The 20426-nt window shown below is 29.4% G+C and overlaps 1 protein-coding gene across 9 annotated transcripts in view; it reads left to right on the forward strand.

Annotated features, from left to right (window-relative positions):
* Positions 1–20426, forward strand: part of LOC107446389 (ATP-dependent RNA helicase TDRD9) — a 52711-nt gene that overhangs the window by 11324 nt on the left and 20961 nt on the right. For 5 of the 9 annotated variants that reach the window (XM_087153966.1, XM_087153964.1, XM_087153965.1 and 2 more), the window contains 4 exons: positions 3827–4048; positions 8094–8216; positions 11354–11434; positions 18041–18175. In XM_087153966.1, coding sequence (XP_087010092.1) covers positions 8100–8216; positions 11354–11434; positions 18041–18175 — 333 coding nt within the window. In that variant the 5' untranslated portion in view covers positions 3827–4048; positions 8094–8099. Of the gene's footprint in view, positions 1–875; positions 944–3826; positions 4049–6901; positions 6992–8093; positions 8217–11353; positions 11435–18040; positions 18176–20426 lie in introns of those variants that run through there. The other 4 variants (XM_087153969.1, XM_087153971.1, XM_087153967.1 and 1 more) reach the window with 3 other exon arrangements.

A 20426-nucleotide genomic window follows, 5' to 3' on the forward strand; every position in this document is an offset into this window, starting at 1 on the left:
TCAACTTTAAATTAATACATATATCTGACTGTATAATTATTTGCTTTAATGTTTTTTTTTCCAGCTAGTTTATTGCTTCAACTCTTTTTTTTTTTTTCTTTACTGTTTTTTTTTTAAAGTTTAAAATCAAAAAATATGAAGATACAGAGTATAACAGTTTTGGTTTTACCTATCATTTCAATTAATATTATTATAATACGTTTTTAAATTATTGTTGTGTTTTTGACTTCTAACTTGTGTTATTTATTTTATCAATTTAAAATTCTAGTTTAGGCATTTTATATTACACTTTTAAGAAGAATTAAAACAGCTTTAAATTACTGCATATATCTGATTGTATGTAATTATTTGCTTTTGTATTTTTTTTCCAGCTAATTTATTGCTTCAATTCTTTTCTTTCTTTTTTACTCTGTTTTTTTAAGTTTAAAATCAATAAATATGAAGATGCAGAGAATTACAGTTTTGTTTATAATTTCAATTAATGTTATTATAATGCTTTTTTAAATTTATTGTTGTGTTTTTGAGTTCAAACTTATGTTATTTATTTTATCTATTTTAAATTCTATTTTAGACATTTTTTATTACAGTTACTTTTAAGAAGATATAAAACAACTTTAAATTACTACATGTATCTGACTATATGTAATTATTTGCTTTTGTGTTTTTTTTTTTCAGCTAGTTTATTGCTTCAACTCTATTCTTCCTTTTTTACTGTTTTTTTTAAGCTTAAAATCAATAAACCTGAAGATGCAGAGAATAACAGTTTTGGTTATGCCTATCATTTCAATTTATGATATTATAATGTTTTTTTAAATTTATTGTTCTGTTTTTGACTTTAGACTTATTTTATTTATTTTATCAATTTAAAATTCTAGTTTAGGCATTTCATATTAAACTTATGAGAAGAAGTAAAACAAGTTTAAATTACTACATATATATGACGGTATGTAATTTTTTGCTTTTGTGTTTTTTTTTTCAGCAGCTCTTTTCTTTTTTACTCTGTTTTTTTAAGTTTGAAATCAATAATAAATAAAATAGATGAAGATGCAGAGAATAACAGTTTTAGTTATAATTTCAATTAATGTTATTATAATGCTTTTTTAAAACTATTGTTGTGTTTTTGACTTCAGACTTATTTTATTTATTTTATCAGTTTAAAATTCTAGTTTAGGCATTTTATATTACACTTTTGAGAAGAAGTAAAACAAGTTTAAATTACTACATATATCTGACTGTATGTAATTATTTGCTTTTGTATTTTTTTCCAGCTAATTTATTGCTTCAACTCTTTTTTTCCAGCTAGTTTATTCCATAAACTCATTTTTTTCTTTTTTACTCTGTTTTTTTAAATTTAAAATCAATAAATATGAAGATGCAGAGAATAACAGTTTTGGTTATAATCTATTATTTCAATTAAAAATTCTAGGTTTTGCATTTTATATTGCACTTTTAAGAAGAAATAAAACATCTTTTAATTACTACATATATCTGACTGTATGTAATTATTTACTTTTGTATTTTTTACCCAGCTAGTTTATTGCTTAACCTTTTTTTTTCCAGCTAGTTTATTGCTTTAACTCTTTTTTTTTTTTTTTACTATGTTCTTATAAGTTTGAAATCAATAAATATGAAGATGCAGAGAATAACAGTTTTAGTTATAATTTCAATTAATGTTATTATAATGCTTTTTTAAATCTATTGTTGTGTTTTTGACTTCAGACTTATTTTATTTATTTTATCAGTTTAAAATTCTAGTTTAGGCATTTTATATTACACTTTGGAGAAGAAGTAAAACAAGTTTAAATTACTACATATATCTGACTGTATGTAATTATTTGCTTTTGTATTTTTTTCCAGCTAATTTATTGCTTCAACTCTTTTTTTTCCAGCTAGTTTATTCCATAAACTCATTTTTTTCTTTTTTACTCTGTTTTTTTAAATTTAAAATCAATAAATATGAAGATGCAGAGAATAACAGTTTTGGTTATAATCTATTATTTCATTTAAAAATTCTAGGTTTTGCATTTTATATTGCACTTTTAAGAAGAAATAAGACAACTTTAAATTACTACATATATCTGACTGTATGTAATTATTTACTTTTGTATTTTTTCTCCAGCTAGTTTATTGCTTAACCTTTTTTTTCCAGCTAGTTTATTGCTTTAACTCTTTTCTTTTTTTTTTTTTACTATGTTCTTATAAGTTTAAAATCAATAAATATGAAGATGCAGAGAATAACAGTTTTGGTTATCATTTCAATTAATGTGATTAAAATGCTTTTTTTAAATTTATTGTTGTGTTTTTGCCGGATAAAATAGTAACTTTGGTAAGTCTTGAAGAATTCTTGGAATTATTCCTGAAAAGTCATGCATTTGAAAATCTAAATTGTAGCAGATATTTGTATTTAGGACCTGAGGCAGAGTCTGACTAAGGCAGGGGCATAAGGGGCAATTGCCCCGGGCTCCCCGTATAAGAGGGCGCTTCACAATCGATGGAAAATTTATTTTATGTTTCCTTCCTAAGTGATCTTTTTTAAAGCAAAATTTCTGTGCAATGTAACATCCGTCATTTTTTTGTTAACTTCTTCATTAATCTATTGTATGAACACAAAAATCTATATTTCGTAAATTCATAGGTTTCTTGGGTGGAATTCAGCTAAATTTTCGCAATTTGGATAGACAAATTTGGCCGATCAAAAGTCTGTATTTTTGCGCATCGCAAAATGCGATATGTTTACAAAAATACAAGCCTCTGATAGGCTTAAGTGCGAAAATTTAGCTAAATTCCGTCCTAATGTCAGCAAGGATATTAATCATCTCCAGGTACATGGTAGATGACAAAGTTAGCAATCTGCATTCGGCATGATGGACATGAAATTGTCAATCAATAAAATGAACGAAACAATATTTTGTCTGACCATTGAAGGGGGGGGGGGGGTAGGACTTTATATCTATATTACTCAATCATATTTCAACAGTGTTTGGAGAACACCAATATAATTTATTTCACAAAACTCCAGAATGTAATTACTGTGGTGAATATCAATCTATTGATCACTTGTTAATGAATTGTTCTCAATTCCAGACAATCACTTTAATAATATTAGTTAACATGAATGCTATGCTAACCTAACTTGCCGAAATATCATAAAGATTATTAAACAAACTTGAGAGGATGTATTGGGGGACGGTCTTTAATGGTCTCGGAACTTGCTCGTTCCAGCTTGGGTGTCTCAATTTTATTGACCTTATAGTTTTGTAGCTTTTATTATGTCTTTTATAAACTCTTCTACTTTCTCCAATTTTATTGTAATTACTTTTGTACTATTTAATATGTTATACTATGTTGCTCTTTTGTAAATTTTACATGTTTATCTTTTAAATTGTTCTTTTAACTGACACTTTTAATATTTTGCTGTTTTAATGTTTTATCACCTTACATAATTTTTGCTGTTCTATGCCCGCCATGTTCGTGGGCTGTTTGCCATGTCTGATATGTATTTTATGTTTGTACTGTTCTTTGGATTATTATTATTTTTTTATTTTAATAAACACTTACCCATATGCCCTAAATAAGGGCTGGTAGAGGTAAATTTTTCTGTGTCTATATTAGGTTCTAGTCAATTTTCTTGTTATGTTATCTATAATGAGGTGAAAAATTTAAATACCTCAATGAAGTTCGGTTCTTCATTACTGAAAAAGTGAATGAAGTTTTTGCCCCAATTAGGCTAAGTCCGGATCCTGTGCTGAGTTTTTTTAAAAGTTATTTTTTTTCATGACACTAGTATGTTTGTTTTTTCAAACTAATGTCATTTTTTAATTTCTAGATATTACAACAGTTGGATATCAATCCTGTGTTAATTATTCAAGGACCGACTGGTTGCGGCAAGACTACCCAAGTTCCCCAGTATATACTCGACCACCATCAGTCTCGTGGAAGGTACTGCAACATTATTGTCACTCGGCCCAGGAAAATTGCAGCCATCAGCATTTCCAATAGAGTGTGTAAAGAGAGGAACTGGGAAACTGGCACAATAGTTGGTTATTAGGTAAAGATTCTGTTTTACTTGGGAGATTATCAAATAATATACAGTGTAGGAACCCAAATCCGACACTCATGAAATATTTGCGAGTTCAATTGTGCGTATACTGAATTGGGTTCGGTAAGATTTTAGCTCTCTCGTGTGAAATTCTGCTGCATTTTGCAAGATATTCTCAATTTCAGGCTGCATTTTTCCACCCTCTGAAATCGAACTGAAAAATCTCTCGATCTTTTTATAGTAGCTAATATAATCAAGAAAAAGGTTCTTTGTCTGAAACTAGTTATTTTTACCATGATCGTGTAAAGTCTTTGAAGATTATATTGAATTTTATTACTACTGCTACTAAATTCGCGATTTTTTAAATTTTTTATTGAGAGGATAAATTGCAAAATGTGAAAAAGGAAATAAGTGTGTTTTACCCCGACAAAATGCAAGAATATCGCCCCTAATATTAGAGTAAAAAAAATATTACATATTCAATTAAAAAAAAATTTTATTTGATGTGAAATTTTTTTTTTTTTGACATTGACGTTTCTGTTACTTTAAATTAATAACCTATATATATTTGTTGTTTTTATAAGTATCTTGCAAAAAGATATCAGTATTAGAGAGGTATGTCGCTGTAAGCCCGAAAAAATTCTGCCACAGGGATTGCGAATCTGCATGTGCATATACTGAGCTGGGTTCTGTGAGGATTTTGCACCATCATTTCAACTCTGCTGCATTTTGCAAGATATTCTCAAGTTCAGGCTTCGTTTTCCACCCTTTGATATTGAACGGAAAAATCTCTCAATTATTTTATAATGGCTAATATAATCAAGAAAAGCGTTCTTTGTCAGAAACTAATTATTATATCATGATCATGTAAAGTTTTTGAAAATTATTTTGAATTTTCTTTATGTATGTAGTGCTTAACAATATTTTTTGAGTGTTTAAAAAGTACTTAAAAGGTGCTTTTTTTGTTGAAAGATTTGGCTACGTATTCTGCATGAGCCTACTGGGCTGTGCCCTGGGGCCCCAGGCATTGAGTGCCCTTGATAATCTTACTGTTCATTAATTGTATTAAAGAAAAATTTGTGATAAACAACATTGCCTTTGCATTAAAAAAAATTTTTTTTTCTAGTGTATGAAGTTTGCATTTTGTTTTTCTTTCTATAAATAGTCATTGATTATCATAACATTACTGATTATCATAACATCATTGATTATCATAAACAGTTATTGATTATCATAACACTTACTAATAATTGGAATAGTTTACCACTAAGAAAACTTAAAAAGCACCCCGAAATCTATGAGTCTGTCTAGCCTTGCATTTGACGTAATGGGGGGGGCACGTAACTGCAAGTTTGACGGCACCACCTATTGGTAAAGGGACTGACGCATGCTCAACATCTGCCGTTGCATAGCGACAGTATGGTTGCACGCCGAAGATAAGGTAGTCAAACAAGTTATCGTTCACACACAGCCAATGTGGAGAAGTAGACATTGCAGCAGTTTTGGTGGGAAACGCTGGAACATCAACCGTACTGTCCAGACCTTTCACCATACGACTTTCATGTTTTTGGACCTCTGAAATAAGCTATTCGCGGACATTGATTCACAACGGATGACGACGTGTGTGTGACTGGCTCCAGGGATGGATCAGACCGCAGCTTACTAGCTCCTTCAAAGATGGAATCGTCCGGCTAGTGTCGCAATGGGATAAATGTGCCAACAGTTTTGACGACTGTTTTTGAGTATGTGTACTGTGTATGACAACATTTGTGAGTTAATAAAATCATTACCGTTACTTTACACTAGTGACCAGGTTTCGTTTGAGTTAAACCTTATTGCAACGTAGAAAAATATGATTGCCCCACATATTTTTCTACATTGGGATAAGGTTTTTAAGTACTCGACAAGTTTTATGTTTAAGTCATAATAGTTCTAAAAATGCGTGACCACCACCAACTCTGTTTAGTATTTAAAATTAGTTAAATAAAGTACTAATTGAAATAGTTAAGAATTACATGGCACTTTGGGACAACTTTTAAACTGGTTATATCTGATGTGCATTGAGAGTTGTTTTAATAAGTGACTAGCGTGGCAAAATTAATTCATACATTTTGATGGCAACTCATTTGTTATACCTTTATGCTTTTATTTTACTGTCATTCGCTTTCATGGTTTTCAAAGTTATTTTATTATTCGAAAATTGCAACTGATTACCATCCTAATTTGTTTTTAAATTATGCATAGTTTAAAAATGCTTATTTTATATATATTGAATTTTTGTGGTATTCAAGAAGTATCTTACTTTTTATAAATTGTATTTAAAAAAAGAAGCTAAGAATAAACAACATTGCATTATATATTTTTAAAATTGAATATACTCTATTGCATAAAGTGTACATTTTTTTTCTACGTCTAATGATTGATTGCATATTTGTAAAACTTAAAAAGGCAAACGAATTCTATTTTTCTACATTCCAATGAAAACTTTAGGTATTCTTAAAAATTTTAGGTTTTTGGGCATTGGAAGATGTTTTAATAACTGTTTTAGTTTGACAAAATATTTCGTACCTTTCGATTTTTTTATTTTATTAGTTATACCTTAATGTTTATTTAATTTGATTATTTTAATTAACTTCCATGTTTTTGTAAATTATTTTATTATTTGAGGATTACAACTGGTTAGCATATATTTTTTTTAAAAAAAAATCAATTATGCATAGTTTAAAAATGCTTAGTTTGAGTTTTTGGGGTAATCAAAATGTGTTTAAATTTATTAAAATTATTGCCTAATACCTTCATAATGATTTATTTTATGTTTGTGAAGTTTTTTAGTTCGTTTTTAAACATCATGGCATGTTATAGGAGTCTAAACTGTTTTTGTGCCTGGGGGCTCTGCTCTTATTGATTGGATTTTCATGAACTGTGTTTAATGTTTCTACCCACCAGTAACAGGTATTTTTTAACAGTTAATTTGTGATAAGGAAGTTCTTAATAATGTGATTATCAATGCTAATAATGACTCCATATGAGAATTTGATTCAATTACCAAGATAGGAAAATAGTGTCTGAATGATTTAGACTTGTGACAGAACCGTCTTAATAGCAAGCAGAGCCCCTGGGCACAGAAATGTTTTTTGCCCCTATAACATGTCATACTGTTTTAAAATACTGTTGAACTTAGAAAACCTCACATACATAAAAAATAAAGCATTTATAAGGTGCGCAATAATTTTAACAAACACAAATTTATCACCCCAAATTCTCAATGCACATAAAATAAAGCATTTTCAAACTGAGCATAATTAAAAAATAAAAAAAAAATAGATAACCAATTGCAATCCTCAAATAATGAAATAATTTTAAGAACCAAGTTAATTAAAATAAATTTTTAAAAAAAAACATAAGGACTTCAAAGGTTTGAATTATTTTGTCATACTATTAAAGTCAGTTATTAAAACATCTTTCAATGCACATCAGACACAACCAGTTTAAAAGTTACTGTCCTGTAGTGCTCTCTCATTCTTGACTGTTTCAATTACTTTATTTAACTAATTATAAATACTAAATGGAGTTGGTGGTAGTTAAACATATCTATAAAAGTTAGTTGAGTACCTAAAAGCTTCATTTTAATGTGGAAAAATAGATTTTGATTGACTTTTTAAGTTTTCTTGGTGATAAACTATACGAATTATTGGGGTTTGCCTGGATTATCCATCACTATTTATCGAGAAAAGAAATTCACACTTTTTATACTAGAATAAAAATATATTTTGAAGTGTTTTTGCTCTTAAATTTTTTTTTAATACAATACCAGGGGTCTGTCCAGACATTTTGTGAAAGGTTTGTTAACGGACACAAATTTTTTCTAAACAAACCACTGAATACATAAAAAGTAAGATTCTCAAGGACCCCTGAGTGCTTGGGGACCCTGGGCACTGCCCGGGAGTGGTACTGACTTGTGTTAAAATTCACAGAATTGTATTCTAAAAAGACTGATCATTGAAACATGCAATGCGTAAAATAATTTTGAAATGAAACTTTATTTCTTTTTTAGGTAGCCATGGATCAGAAGATTTCTTCTTCTACTTGCATTTCCTATTTCACGACGGGTGTCTTGTTGGAAAAGTTAGTGAATGCTAAAAGGATGGACATGTATACTCACATCATAATTGATGAAGTAATCCTCTTTCATGCATGCCTTTTCATAAAGGATTTCAAAATATCAATCTTAATATGTTTCATTCTATTTTATTTCATCAGTTCTTAACCACTTCCTTTACCAATTGTTTTGAAGAAAAAAAATTAAATTTTTTTTTACATGTGTCAAATTTTCAATGGTTTTAACCATGGATTATAACTGACTCATCAAAAACTTTAAAAAAATTCTTTTTATGTATTGGTACAGTAATTTTCTTATCAGGAAAGTAGTAAAATCTTAAGAGCCCGCTTCTTGAATTATAATTGTGACTCTATCTCATTTGCTGGGAGGTATAATAGACTTTTATTTATTTTAATTTTAGCAGCAGCACTCGATGATACATATATTCATTCCCTGGAGTGTGCAGACACTTCACGCAAGCATACTCGGAGATCAAACCTGGAACATAAATTAATATTCAATAAAATGTGTAACATAAAAACATTAGAAGAATATAAACGTTCGAACATTAACATGGTGCGTAGCATTTTTAAAAAGTGCTTAAAGGTGTTTATTTTCGTTTTTTAAAAGCCCTTAAAGGTGCTTTTTTCATTGGGTGTTTTTAAAACGTGCTTAATTTTCCTTTTTCGAAAATGAGAATTTTTTCTTTACAATGTCAATTTTCATCACATTTTATGCAAAAATGTACTTTTCATATTGTGCTATTCAACGTTTTCATAATTTATTCAACTACAATTTATTTTGGCATCCCGTTGGTCCATAGCGTATGAAAGCGCCAATCATTTTACATGTTTGATGAAATACTTGTGAGTTCACATATGAGTATACTGAGCTGGGTTCTGTGAGATTCTTGCACTCTCATGTGCATCTCTGCTGCATTTTGGGCATCTCTGCTGCGTTTATCTTTTTCTTTCCACCCTCTGATAGCGAACCGAAAAAGTTCTTGATCTTTTTATAATGGCTAATATAATCAAGAAAAGAGTTCTTTGTCAGAAACTGGTTATTTTATCATGATCATGTATTGTAATTTTTTTTTTTTTGCATTTTATTAATGTATATAGTGCTTAAAAATATTTTCGGAGTGCTTAAAAAGTACTTAAGAGGTGCTTATTTTCTGTTGAAATATTTGGCTATGCACCCTGATTACAAACGTTAAAATTTCGCAAAAAATTTTAAAAATATCAAAAACATAAATATAAGCAAAAAATTACATCAAAAACATAAATATAAATAAACGAAGTCCTTTGCTTTGCAGGGTTTGTAATAGCTCACAATTAGAGATAAAAGTAAACTTATAAGCAATTATTAATTTAAATTATGCTGCATATAGTTTATTTAGTGTTTCATATTGTGAAAATATCAATGATTTAAATTTATAAAGACATTCATTTTTTGAAATGCGTCATTCATGATTTGACTCAAGAAATTTTCGGAATTTTTGAGTTGGGCTCACAATCACCCCTGATTTTGGAAGTTGTGAATTTTGTGCAGGACAGTTTGTAACCACAAAGCTGTGAGCTCGTATATATATAGACTGACGAGTGCCTAGTTAAATATTTAAAAAAAAAATTATTAAAAAAAACAATGTAAATTATAACTAATTTCAGTCAAATACATTTATTTCCAAAATTTTTTGTGGTTTTCCATTGATGGACCAATCATGCCATCATGAACCATTATATTTTTTTCATGATATCCAACACAAGTAACCATCCCCAATGTAGGAATTCGAACTGATTTATATGGCTCAACATAAGAATAACAACTTGTTTTGATGATTTGTTTATGTTGAACCATCAGAAATTTGCATCAAAGCTTACAAAAGAAGCATAAAAAAAACCCAAATGGATTTGATGGTATATTCCTGCTGAACCAACAAGACTTTCCATTAAACAACCATAGAAATGTATTGTTGTACCAGTATGGACCATCACGAATGATTATGAACAACCATCATGTAGGAATTCAGACTGATTTATGATGGTCCAACTTCCCAAATTGTTTTGATGGTATGTTCCTGAGAACCAACGAGAATTCCCATTAAACCAACATGGATCATCGTGGACTGTTGATTCATGGAAATCTAACTTTTCTTGATGGTAAACTATCATAGTATTAAAGTAGCATTTTACAACATGGAATGATGGAAGTTTGTTGGCATATCAAACACCATGAATTCATAATGATGGATGATGGTGACACTTATAAGTCGCTCTGAAACCAACATAAACCATCAAGAATTTTGACTTTGGGTAAATTTACAGGGTATCCGCGCATCTGGAAAGTAATGAAAAATCATGGAATGAATTTTAGTATTGAACAAAATTTGTCATGAAATGTCATGATTTTAACTATTTTTAAAAAAAAAAAATCTTGAAAAGTCATGGATTTAGGTCGTTGAAAAATCTAACTTTTAAAATAGAATTTACCCCCCCCCCCAATTTCATAGTGTTCCGAATATCTGAATTTGTAACAAAATCCCCACACACAGTCATATTTGATTAAGATATAAAATGTTTTTATCGTGTTCTTTAAAAATTATGGTGTTCTTTCAAAAAATGAAAGAAAACATCATTTCTAGAGCGAATTATCTTTTAAACTTCTGTGATTTCAGAAATATTGTTATTACTTATTTTTTTTACTTTATCAATTTAAAATTTTAGCTGAAGCAAGCCAGTCATTGGCGAATTTTTTTATTCCGAAATTAGAACAGAAAAATCGGGAGTATTTCTTCCCTTTCCGATGAACAAGAAAAGTATCTTTAAAATGTAATTCTGCAGAACAAAAAGTGATTTGCTCAGCTATTTTACTGCTTCAACTCTTTCATTACTTTGTTTTTTAAATTTAAAATCAATAAATATGAAGATGCAGAGAATAACAGTTTTGGTTATAATCTATCATTTCAATGTATATTATTATAATGCTTTATTAAATTTATTGTTGTGTTTTTGTCGGAGAAAATAGTAACTTTGGTGAGTCATGAAAAATTATCAATTTGACAATCAAAAATGTAGCAGATACCCTGAATTTATTTAAAAATGAATTTATTAATTTTTATGACTCTAGGCTGGTTTTCATAAGCTCTATTTATTTGCTTGTATGATTCCATATTATAATGCTCTGATTTAAACTAAGAACATTTTATGCAACACTAGGTTCATGAAAGAGACCAAGAAGTTGATTTTGCTCTTCTGATAGTGAAGAAATTTCTAAAGTTGAATTCTCCCCGAGTAAAAGTAAGTTTCTTCCTCAGTTGCTTGAAGACCATTCTTAATATTATGTTTATAGAATCTACTGTATAAACCAGGTTTTTCACAGGTTAAGGGGAAAAAAAAACAAGAATTGAGTGAGCTTAGCTTTTTAAATAAGTGCTTATTTTGAATTTTCGTTTTTTAAAAGACCTTCAAAGTGCTTTTTTCCATCGGTGTTTTTAAAAAGTGCTTAATTTTCCCTTTTCCGTAATGGGATTTTTTTATTTACCGTGTTTGGCTACGCACCCTGGAAAATCAGAAATGCTAAAAAAAAGTCTTAGAATGAATAAGAAATCAGAAAAAAGATATATAGATTTAGTGCTCATTATTAAAATTGTTTTGAAGTGATTGTTCGTGTCAGTATTTTCGTAATTTTCCGTACTTTTTATTTCTGTATCGTTTTTGAATTCCACCTGTTTGTTCAACCAAGAATGCTAATTTTACATTTTCTAGTAAAACTTTAACTCACTATAAAATTTATTTGTCCAAAGCTAAGTATCCATCTAAACAATTATTCTTTATTAGTTTATTTCATAAGTGATTGAAAAAAATTGAATGATTAGGTATACAAAAACAGGGGTCTGTTTAGAAGAAATTTGGGTCCGTTAACAGACCCTTCACAAAATATATTTTCATAAAAACGAAAAACAGACCCTTCACAAAATAATTTATCTTTTAATCATCGGTCCCTCCACAAATTTGTTTATCTTCATTATTATTTTGTTAATCGAATAAACCTTTCCCAGGTAGGCAAACAAGAAAGATGGATGTAAACGAATTAAGTTTTGTCTTCCACAGACGCTTCTTCCATTGTTCGTCCAAAATGAATAATCTGCTTTCAGTAGTATAGGCTAAATACCAAATATTTGTATGTTGCATCTCTAATTTAGTAGCAGCTATTGCTGTTTATTTTTTAAAATTTGATTTTTTTAATTGTAATTTTGCAGTGTTGAGCATAATCTTGTATCTATTTACAATTTAAAAACTCCTTGAAAAAGTTTTTTGCAATAACAGGACCCTATTTGCACAAATTCGCAAAAGCAGGACCCTGGTTGAAAGAATGTGACTTAACCTTTATTTTATATACACAAATTACGAGTCATTTTTGCACAATTTTACAAAAACGGACCTTTCACAAAATGTCTGGACAGACCCCTGAAAAAGTTGGAACATTTTAAATACGGTTTTGCTAGAGCTACTTTTGTAAACCGTTTTGTTTTGATTCGGTTGGTGAAAATTGGATAAACCAGACGTGCTTTAAAATTTAGACTGAAATAACGCGGTAGATAAGTCCATTAACCAGAATGCGATAAATCATTTATTGCTGTATTTGGCATAAATTGGTCAATGCTAAAATTATTTCCACCCCAGTTACTTCAGCTCATTTTCATGCCTGGAATCTTATTTAATTCATCTTTTTGATTCCCTTGTTAAGGGCATTAATTCCATCCCCTACATAACGCCTGGAAAAGCATTTTACTCTGATTATTTCTATAATGCCAAAATTCTTACCTCTCCTGTCGCATCAGCTCATCTCGATGACCAGGATTCTTGTTTTCTTCATACGAATACTGATTTATGACACAAGTTCCTGGCCATTTCTTCATAGCACTTAGTACTACATTCTGCTTTGATTTGCCTCACTCAGCCACTAGGGTTTTTCTAGTTTCTTCATTCCTCTTGTGGCTAGTCTTTTGTATATAAATGTTATGTATATAAATGAGTTGTATATAAATGTTAGAGCGATTACTTTATAAGGCACAATATGCTTTTATATTAGATTTCATTGAACTCAGGTCTGAGCGAGGCGGGATTGAATGCAAATATTGTGAAATGATTGTTGATTTTTCTAGGCATCCAGGATCAGATTTTTTTAACTTATACTTTGAATTATTTCATTAACAGTGTTAAAGCATGTGATTTTAAAGAATTATTTGTATAATATTTTTCTAATTACATGGTGCGTAGCATTTTTAAAAAGTGCTTAAAGGTGCTTATTTTCGATTTTTGTTTTTTAAAAGCCCTTAAAGGTGCTTTTTTCATTGGGGTTTTTTAAAAAAATGCTTATTTTTTACTTTTTCGAAAATGAGATTTTTTTCCTTTTCTTTTTTCCTTGCGATATATTATCGATTTTCGCCAAGTATTATGCAAAAGCGTGCTTCTCACATTGCAATGGCGTGCAATAGTGAAGGCAGGATCCCCCCTCTGCCCTGTGTGTCTCCAAACATGTATTCGATGATCGTCAGGACACAGTTAATTGCATCCAGGATCAGATTTTTTTAACTTATACTTTGAATTATTTCATTAACAGTGTTAAAGCATGTGATTTTTAAGAATTATTTGTATAATATTTTTCTAATTACATGGTGCATAGCATTTTTAAAAAGTGCTTAGAGGTGCTTATTTTCGATTTTTGTTTTTTAAAAGCCCTTAAAGGTGCTTTTTTCATTGGGGTTTTTTAAAAAAATGCTTATTTTTTACTTTTTCGAAAATGAGATTTTTTTCCTTTTCTTTATCGATTTTCGCCAAGTATTATGCAAAAGCGTGCTTCTCACATTGCAATGGCATGCAATAGTGAAGGCAGGATCCCCCCTCTGCCCTGTGTGTCTCCAGACACGTATTCGATGATCATCAGGACACAGTTGGAAACGTGATTCGTCACTAAAGACTATACGTCCCCAGTCGGCATCATTCCACCCATATCTGTTCAAAACATTCATGCATACGAAATTTCAAAGCAATCGGATGATTGCTTCTTGGTGCGACGATTTTTTTGTTATAGAGTGTATTTGAATTATTGTACAGATTATTGCTTGCTTGCTGGAATATTTAAATAAGTATTACTAATACGTAATGAAGCAAACCTCATTTATAGAAATCAGTGCATCAGTTTTTTGTTATAAAATGTTCGGGTTTTCCCCCCCTCAGAAATGCCTTTTGAAATCAATTTAAAAAATCTTTAAATATATTTGATAAATTAAATACCTATTACTATTCAAAATTATGAGTAATTAGGCATAACATTTCAAGTTCATTTATTATCAATCATGACTGGAAAACATTGCAGTTTTTCTATTTTGATGATTATAAAAATCCCTAAAATTCCCTATGTGATAAAATTTAGTACATTATGCAACAATTAGCATGAAATTTATATTGTTTCGTAGAATCTACTTCCTATCCCTGTTGACATCTATAAATAATGTTCACTATAATTAAAATTTAACAGTCGGGCTTTGATGACCCAAAAATATTTTTTCTTAGTTGCCAAAACAACTCAGATATAATTTTAATAGTAGTAAAACACTTTTTCAGGGTTCATTCTGGTCATTAAAAAAAGCCAGGCCACAAAAAAAATAAAAAAAGGCACTACATCACTCCAAAAAAAGGTTATAAATCACAGAAAGACATGTATTTTACAAAAATTTGAATAGCTTTTAAGAAACCCAATGTATACAAAGTTCTGAATTTTATCACCAAAAAAAATTTTTTTTTTTATCGTGAAAGAGTTTAATTTGAAAATAACTCTTCAGTTAGATGCATACTTTTTATAAATATCCTTTTAAATAAGCTTAATTTTAAAATGTTGCGTAATGTAATAGTTAGGACTAGGCAATGTTAAGATTTTGGTATCGTCACTCTAACATTGCGATATAACAATATATTTCGATGTTTCATTACACTAATATTTTGCATTTGGTATTGTGTAATTTCGAATTCTTGCATTTTATGATTGATAAATTGAAGCAATTATATTCTTGTAATAAACGATGCATTGAAAATAAATTTGAAAAATTGATTAACTTGTGCTGGAAGAGGGGGACAAAATCAGTCAGTCACTGCCTATGTCATTAAATAAGTAATTATGAATTCACATTGAGATCACTCATAAAAATCTTCATCATTAACAGAAACATAAAAACTTTTGCTGATGAACTGAGAAAGATTGAAAACTTACGAACAGCTGGCGCTAAAATGCACATAACTTCCCTGTCACCCCCATCTTAAATTCAGTTCATTACTGTCAATATTTAAAAAAGGAAAAAAGCTCTTTGCACGAGATAGCGGTCATCCATTTCACGGTCGGGAGAAGCGCTCATCCCATGCACTTGAAACCATCTTTGTACTATCTGAAATGACACTCATATAGACAACGAAACATCACACATATCCTGGTAAATATTAATTTTCGATGCTTTGAAAAATTACCAGTCCGAACATCGGATCGGATATTTTTTATCGGATTGGCTATAACATCGATATTTTCCTATGAAATGAAGTATTGACCAGTCCTAGTAATGGTAATGCATTAAAAATATCTGAATTTTTAAAACTATGGCAGGGTTGCCAGTCCACTGGGAAATACAGGGAATTTAAAAATCACCTAAAATAACAGGGGAAATGCAGGGAATTAAGATTTTTTTCTTTACAAACTGGATATAGAAAAATCAGAAATACTTCTGATTTTTCTGTTCTAATTTCGGAATAAAAAAATTCGCCAATGACTGGCTTGCTTCAGCTAAAATTTTAAATTGATAAAGTAAAAAAAATAAGTAATAACAATATTTCTGAAATCGCAGAAGTTTAAAAGATAATTCGCTCTAGAAATGATGTTTTCTTTCATTTTTTGAAAGAACACCATAATTTTTTAAGAACACGATAAAAACTATGTAAGGAATTTTATTTCTTATTTTTGTCTTTTATAAAATGGTGACCACTCAAAGCGTATTCTGCGGGATATTTAACCATGATATTTCAGGTATTCTAAACTATATCATTTACTATAGCATTATTTAAGTATGTTCAGCTGTTTTTCCAGCAATTAAAACTGATAAATATAGTTAGCCCAATATAGCTCACACAAAAGCGCATTGATAGTGTGTTTCCTTTTAATATATTGTGTATAATATGTACAGGGAAAACTCAGGGAATTTTTCTTTCCATATTTGGGTGGCAACCCTGTATGTGGAAATAACCTAAAATACGAAAAGCAGGGCTGATTGTGCTCCGGATTTCTGGAATTTTCGCTAACAGTGATCCGGAAGTTTCCGGAGATCGAAGGTCCAGACGTTTAAAAAAATCATTGATCACAGAAGTTTCCGGAAATCAAATTTACAAATGTGGAACTTAAAAACACAGTTTATTTTATTTGTTTGTAAGGGAGAGCCAGAGAGTTACTTTATAAGCTCATATTCATGATTAATAGAAGTTATAATCATAAACTCAAGAAAGAAACATATTTGTAAATTTTAAATACTTCTCCAGGTATGCGTAAAATTTTAAATATTTTTAAGTGAACTGAGAAATAGTGAGAAAAAGGGAAAAAAACTTTTTAAAATTTTTTTCTAATTTTTCAATTAAACTGTTCTCTTTTTTTTTTTAACTCAATGAATTTTCCGGAATTTTGACTTGGGCTCACAATCACCCCTGGAAAAGTAACTGTTGAAAAAGCTATCAAAAGTTAATGTAGATTTATAATGAAGTTGTCTTGAATCGAGCAAGTAAAAAAAATGCTAATGTTTGTAACCTTGTTAAAAAGTACTTACAGGTGCGAATTTTTTTTTTTTTTTAAGCTCTTAGAGATGCTTTTTTTTTTCATTTGGTGTTTTTTAAAAAATGTATCATTTTCCCTTTTCTAAAGTGATATTTTTCTTCCATTTTGGCAATAAATTATTCAAAAAACATGTTTTTCACTTTGTTCTATTCATTGTTTTCTCAATTCAATCAACTGCAATCCATTTCGGCGTGCCATTGGTCCGTAGCGTTAGAAAGTGCCAATCATTTTACATGTTTCAGGAAATATGTGCTATTTCGCATGTGCATTTATTGACCTTCCTCTTCTGCAACTCTGCTGCATTTTACAAGAGATTTGCAAAGATCAATAATATTAATCTTTTGAATGTTTTGTTGAACATGCTTTTATAAACAGCTTTTTAAATCTAAAAAATACTCTCGATAACCTTTTTTCAAATTATAGTTGAATTAATTACAGGGGTCTATCTAACTTTTTCTGAGAGGTACCTGTTTTGTGTAAATTAAAAATTATATTAAAAAATCAACACAAAAATATGGATTTATCGTATCTTATGGGATACAAAAATAAAATTTTAATGAAAAGTATTTAGTGAAACTACCGTTTTTCCTAAAGTTGAATTTGTGAAGGTACCGCTTAACGGTAGTAAATTTGGCCTAAACAACCCCTAAATTATAATTTTGAATTAAATTTTTTTTCGTGATTAAATAAAATAATTAATTTAAAAAAATAGAATGAGCCACTTTCATATTGAATGTATTTAAAATTGTGTATAATTTCGTGGCATAAGATTTCTTAGAAACAAGCTATTTTATCATGATCATGTAAAGTGTTTGAAAATTATCTTGCATTTTGATAATGTTTTGATAATGTAATGATGACTTTCAACATCAGGAAGAAAAAAAAAATTTTTATTAGCGCATGTATCCTAATTATGATATTTTTTTAGAATGCTTGAAAATATTTTTTGAGTGCTTGAAAAGTGCTAATTTTTTGTTGAAAAAATTTGGCTGAAAAACTTTTTTATCACTAATTATTGTCTCCTTCCACACGTGCAGCAAAATCATGAGGTGAGAGAGAAGGCAAGTCTCTATGGCAACATGGAAGGATCAGTGTTTGAAAATGTCTCAAGCGATGTTCAAGTCTCTTGGAAGTCCGAAAACACGCACGATGTCCACACTTTAAGCAGAAAAGTGAGTTACTTTGAATCGCCTCTCTTTTGTATGCATTATTATGTCTTTAATCTATGATTGAGCATTAATCATTATTATGTCTATGATCTATAAATATTATAAATGCATTATAAATGCATTATTATGTCTTTGATCTATGATATGAAAATTTAAATACTTATAATAACACTGGCTTGCAAATATTCTATAACTTTTTTTTTGTTGATAAAATTATCTTTTAATGCCAAATAAAAACGAAAGGTTATAGAGTATATAAGTATAAAATAATTGTGAATTGCTAATACAAGCATTTTGAAGTATGTAGCAATTCAGAAGATGTAAGTTTAAGAACAAAAAGAATAAAAATAACTGAAATTATAATGTTAGAGAAGACATGACAGTAATATATTTATTTCAATCAAAATTTTTGTTAAATAATGTATGTCTATAGAACTTTAACTTATCATTTTTTTTCTTAAAAAAAAAAAATAAAAGCTATAAATAGAAATAAATTCTATTTTTCAGACGCTTTTAGATCATTAGATTTTGATATTAGTAAGAAAGATTTCTGAATGTTAGATGAAAGTAGTTTAGAGTTACAATTTTTATTCTTCACTGTACAATTGTACCACATTAATTTTCCTTAGTCAGGGGTCTGTCCAGGCATTCTGTGAAAGGTCCGGTTTTGTGAAAAAAAATTACTCGCATTCTTTCAACCAGGGTTCTGCTTTTATGAATTTGTTCAAATAGGGTCCGGTTAATGCAAAAAAAAAATTCTATAAGTTTTTAAATTGTAAATAGATACAAGATTATGCTCAGCACTGTAAAATTATAATTAAAAAAATTTATTTTAAAAAATTAACAGCTTCTAAATTAGAGATGCAACATACCGTATATTCCAGCGTATAATGCACACTTTTAATACAAAAAATAACACTGGAATGTACGGGTGTGCGGTATACGCTGAATATAAAAAATTATAGATTAAAAAAATTTTAATTTAGAAAAATACCTTTATTTTAAGGAAATAACATACCTTTACCTATATACTTTATTTATTTTCGTTATTACATAAATAGTTCATTATATTCGTTTTCCGTTATTTCTTCAGGCACGTCATCACAATCTGTTTCGTCTTCATCATGTGTGTTACCCTCATCCATAAATAAACAGTCATCTTCTGATCCATCCAGATTATTTGAAATGCTGCATTTTTTTATTGATTTTTTAACTATCTCAGGCTTAATTTCATCCCATGCTTTTAATATCCATTTGCACACTGTTTCCAAACTTGCATGACGCATATGTCCTCCTTTCGTAAAGGTTTTCACACCCTCCAACGTCCAAGTGTTCCACTGTTTTTTTTAAATTGGCTTTAAATGGATTGTTTAAGCAGACGTCCAATGGCTGAACTAATGGTGTTAATCCGCCCAGAATAACTGCCATGTCGGTGTTACATTCTTTCAAGAATTTTTTTGTATTATCTGTAAGGTGGGATCTAAACATGTCCCACACTAAAAGGCTTTCTGGTTTTCTTACGCAACCAGGACAGATTTGTCAGACATTTTTTACCCACAAAATTTTAAAAAAGTATTAGAAATTACAGGTGCGCATTATACGCCGGGGCGCTTTATGCGCCGGAATATACGGTACAAATGTTTGGTATTTAGCCTATACTGCTGAACGCAGAATATTCATTTCGGACAAATAATGGAAGAGTCGTCTGCCGATGACAAAACTTCATTCATTTACATCCATCTTTCTTGTTTTCTGCCCTGGGAAGGGTTTATTGGATTAAGAAAACAATGAAGATAAAAAAAATTTGTAAAGGGTCCGATAAAAAGAAAAATCATTTTGTGAAGGGTCCGTTTTTATGAAAAGATATTTTGTGAAGAGTCCGTTAACGAACCCAAATTTCTTATAAATAGACCCCTGTTAGTGTTACTTTGCAAGTATATTATGTAAACTGAAAGATCAACACCACCATGTCGACTGTCTTTCTAAATTACAAAAAAAAAATGCATGATTTTCATAACTTCTCTGAATTTTTTTTATATGAATTTAATTATTTTATCATGATTATATGAAGTTGGTGATAATGTTTTCGAATTTTATTGATTTTATGTTTATAAATTTTGAACTTTAAACGATAGAAAAAAATTATTTTAATTACTGCACAGACTGTAATTATGATTTTTTTTTAAAGTGATTAAAAATATTTTTTGAGTGCTTAAGGAGTACTTAAAAGGTGCTTATTTTTTGTTGAAAAATC

Source organism: Parasteatoda tepidariorum, chromosome 10 (genome assembly GCF_982258835.1).
Source record: "Parasteatoda tepidariorum strain Cologne lab strain chromosome 10, Ptep-v5.0, whole genome shotgun sequence".
Lineage (NCBI taxonomy): Eukaryota > Metazoa > Arthropoda > Arachnida > Araneae > Theridiidae > Parasteatoda > Parasteatoda tepidariorum.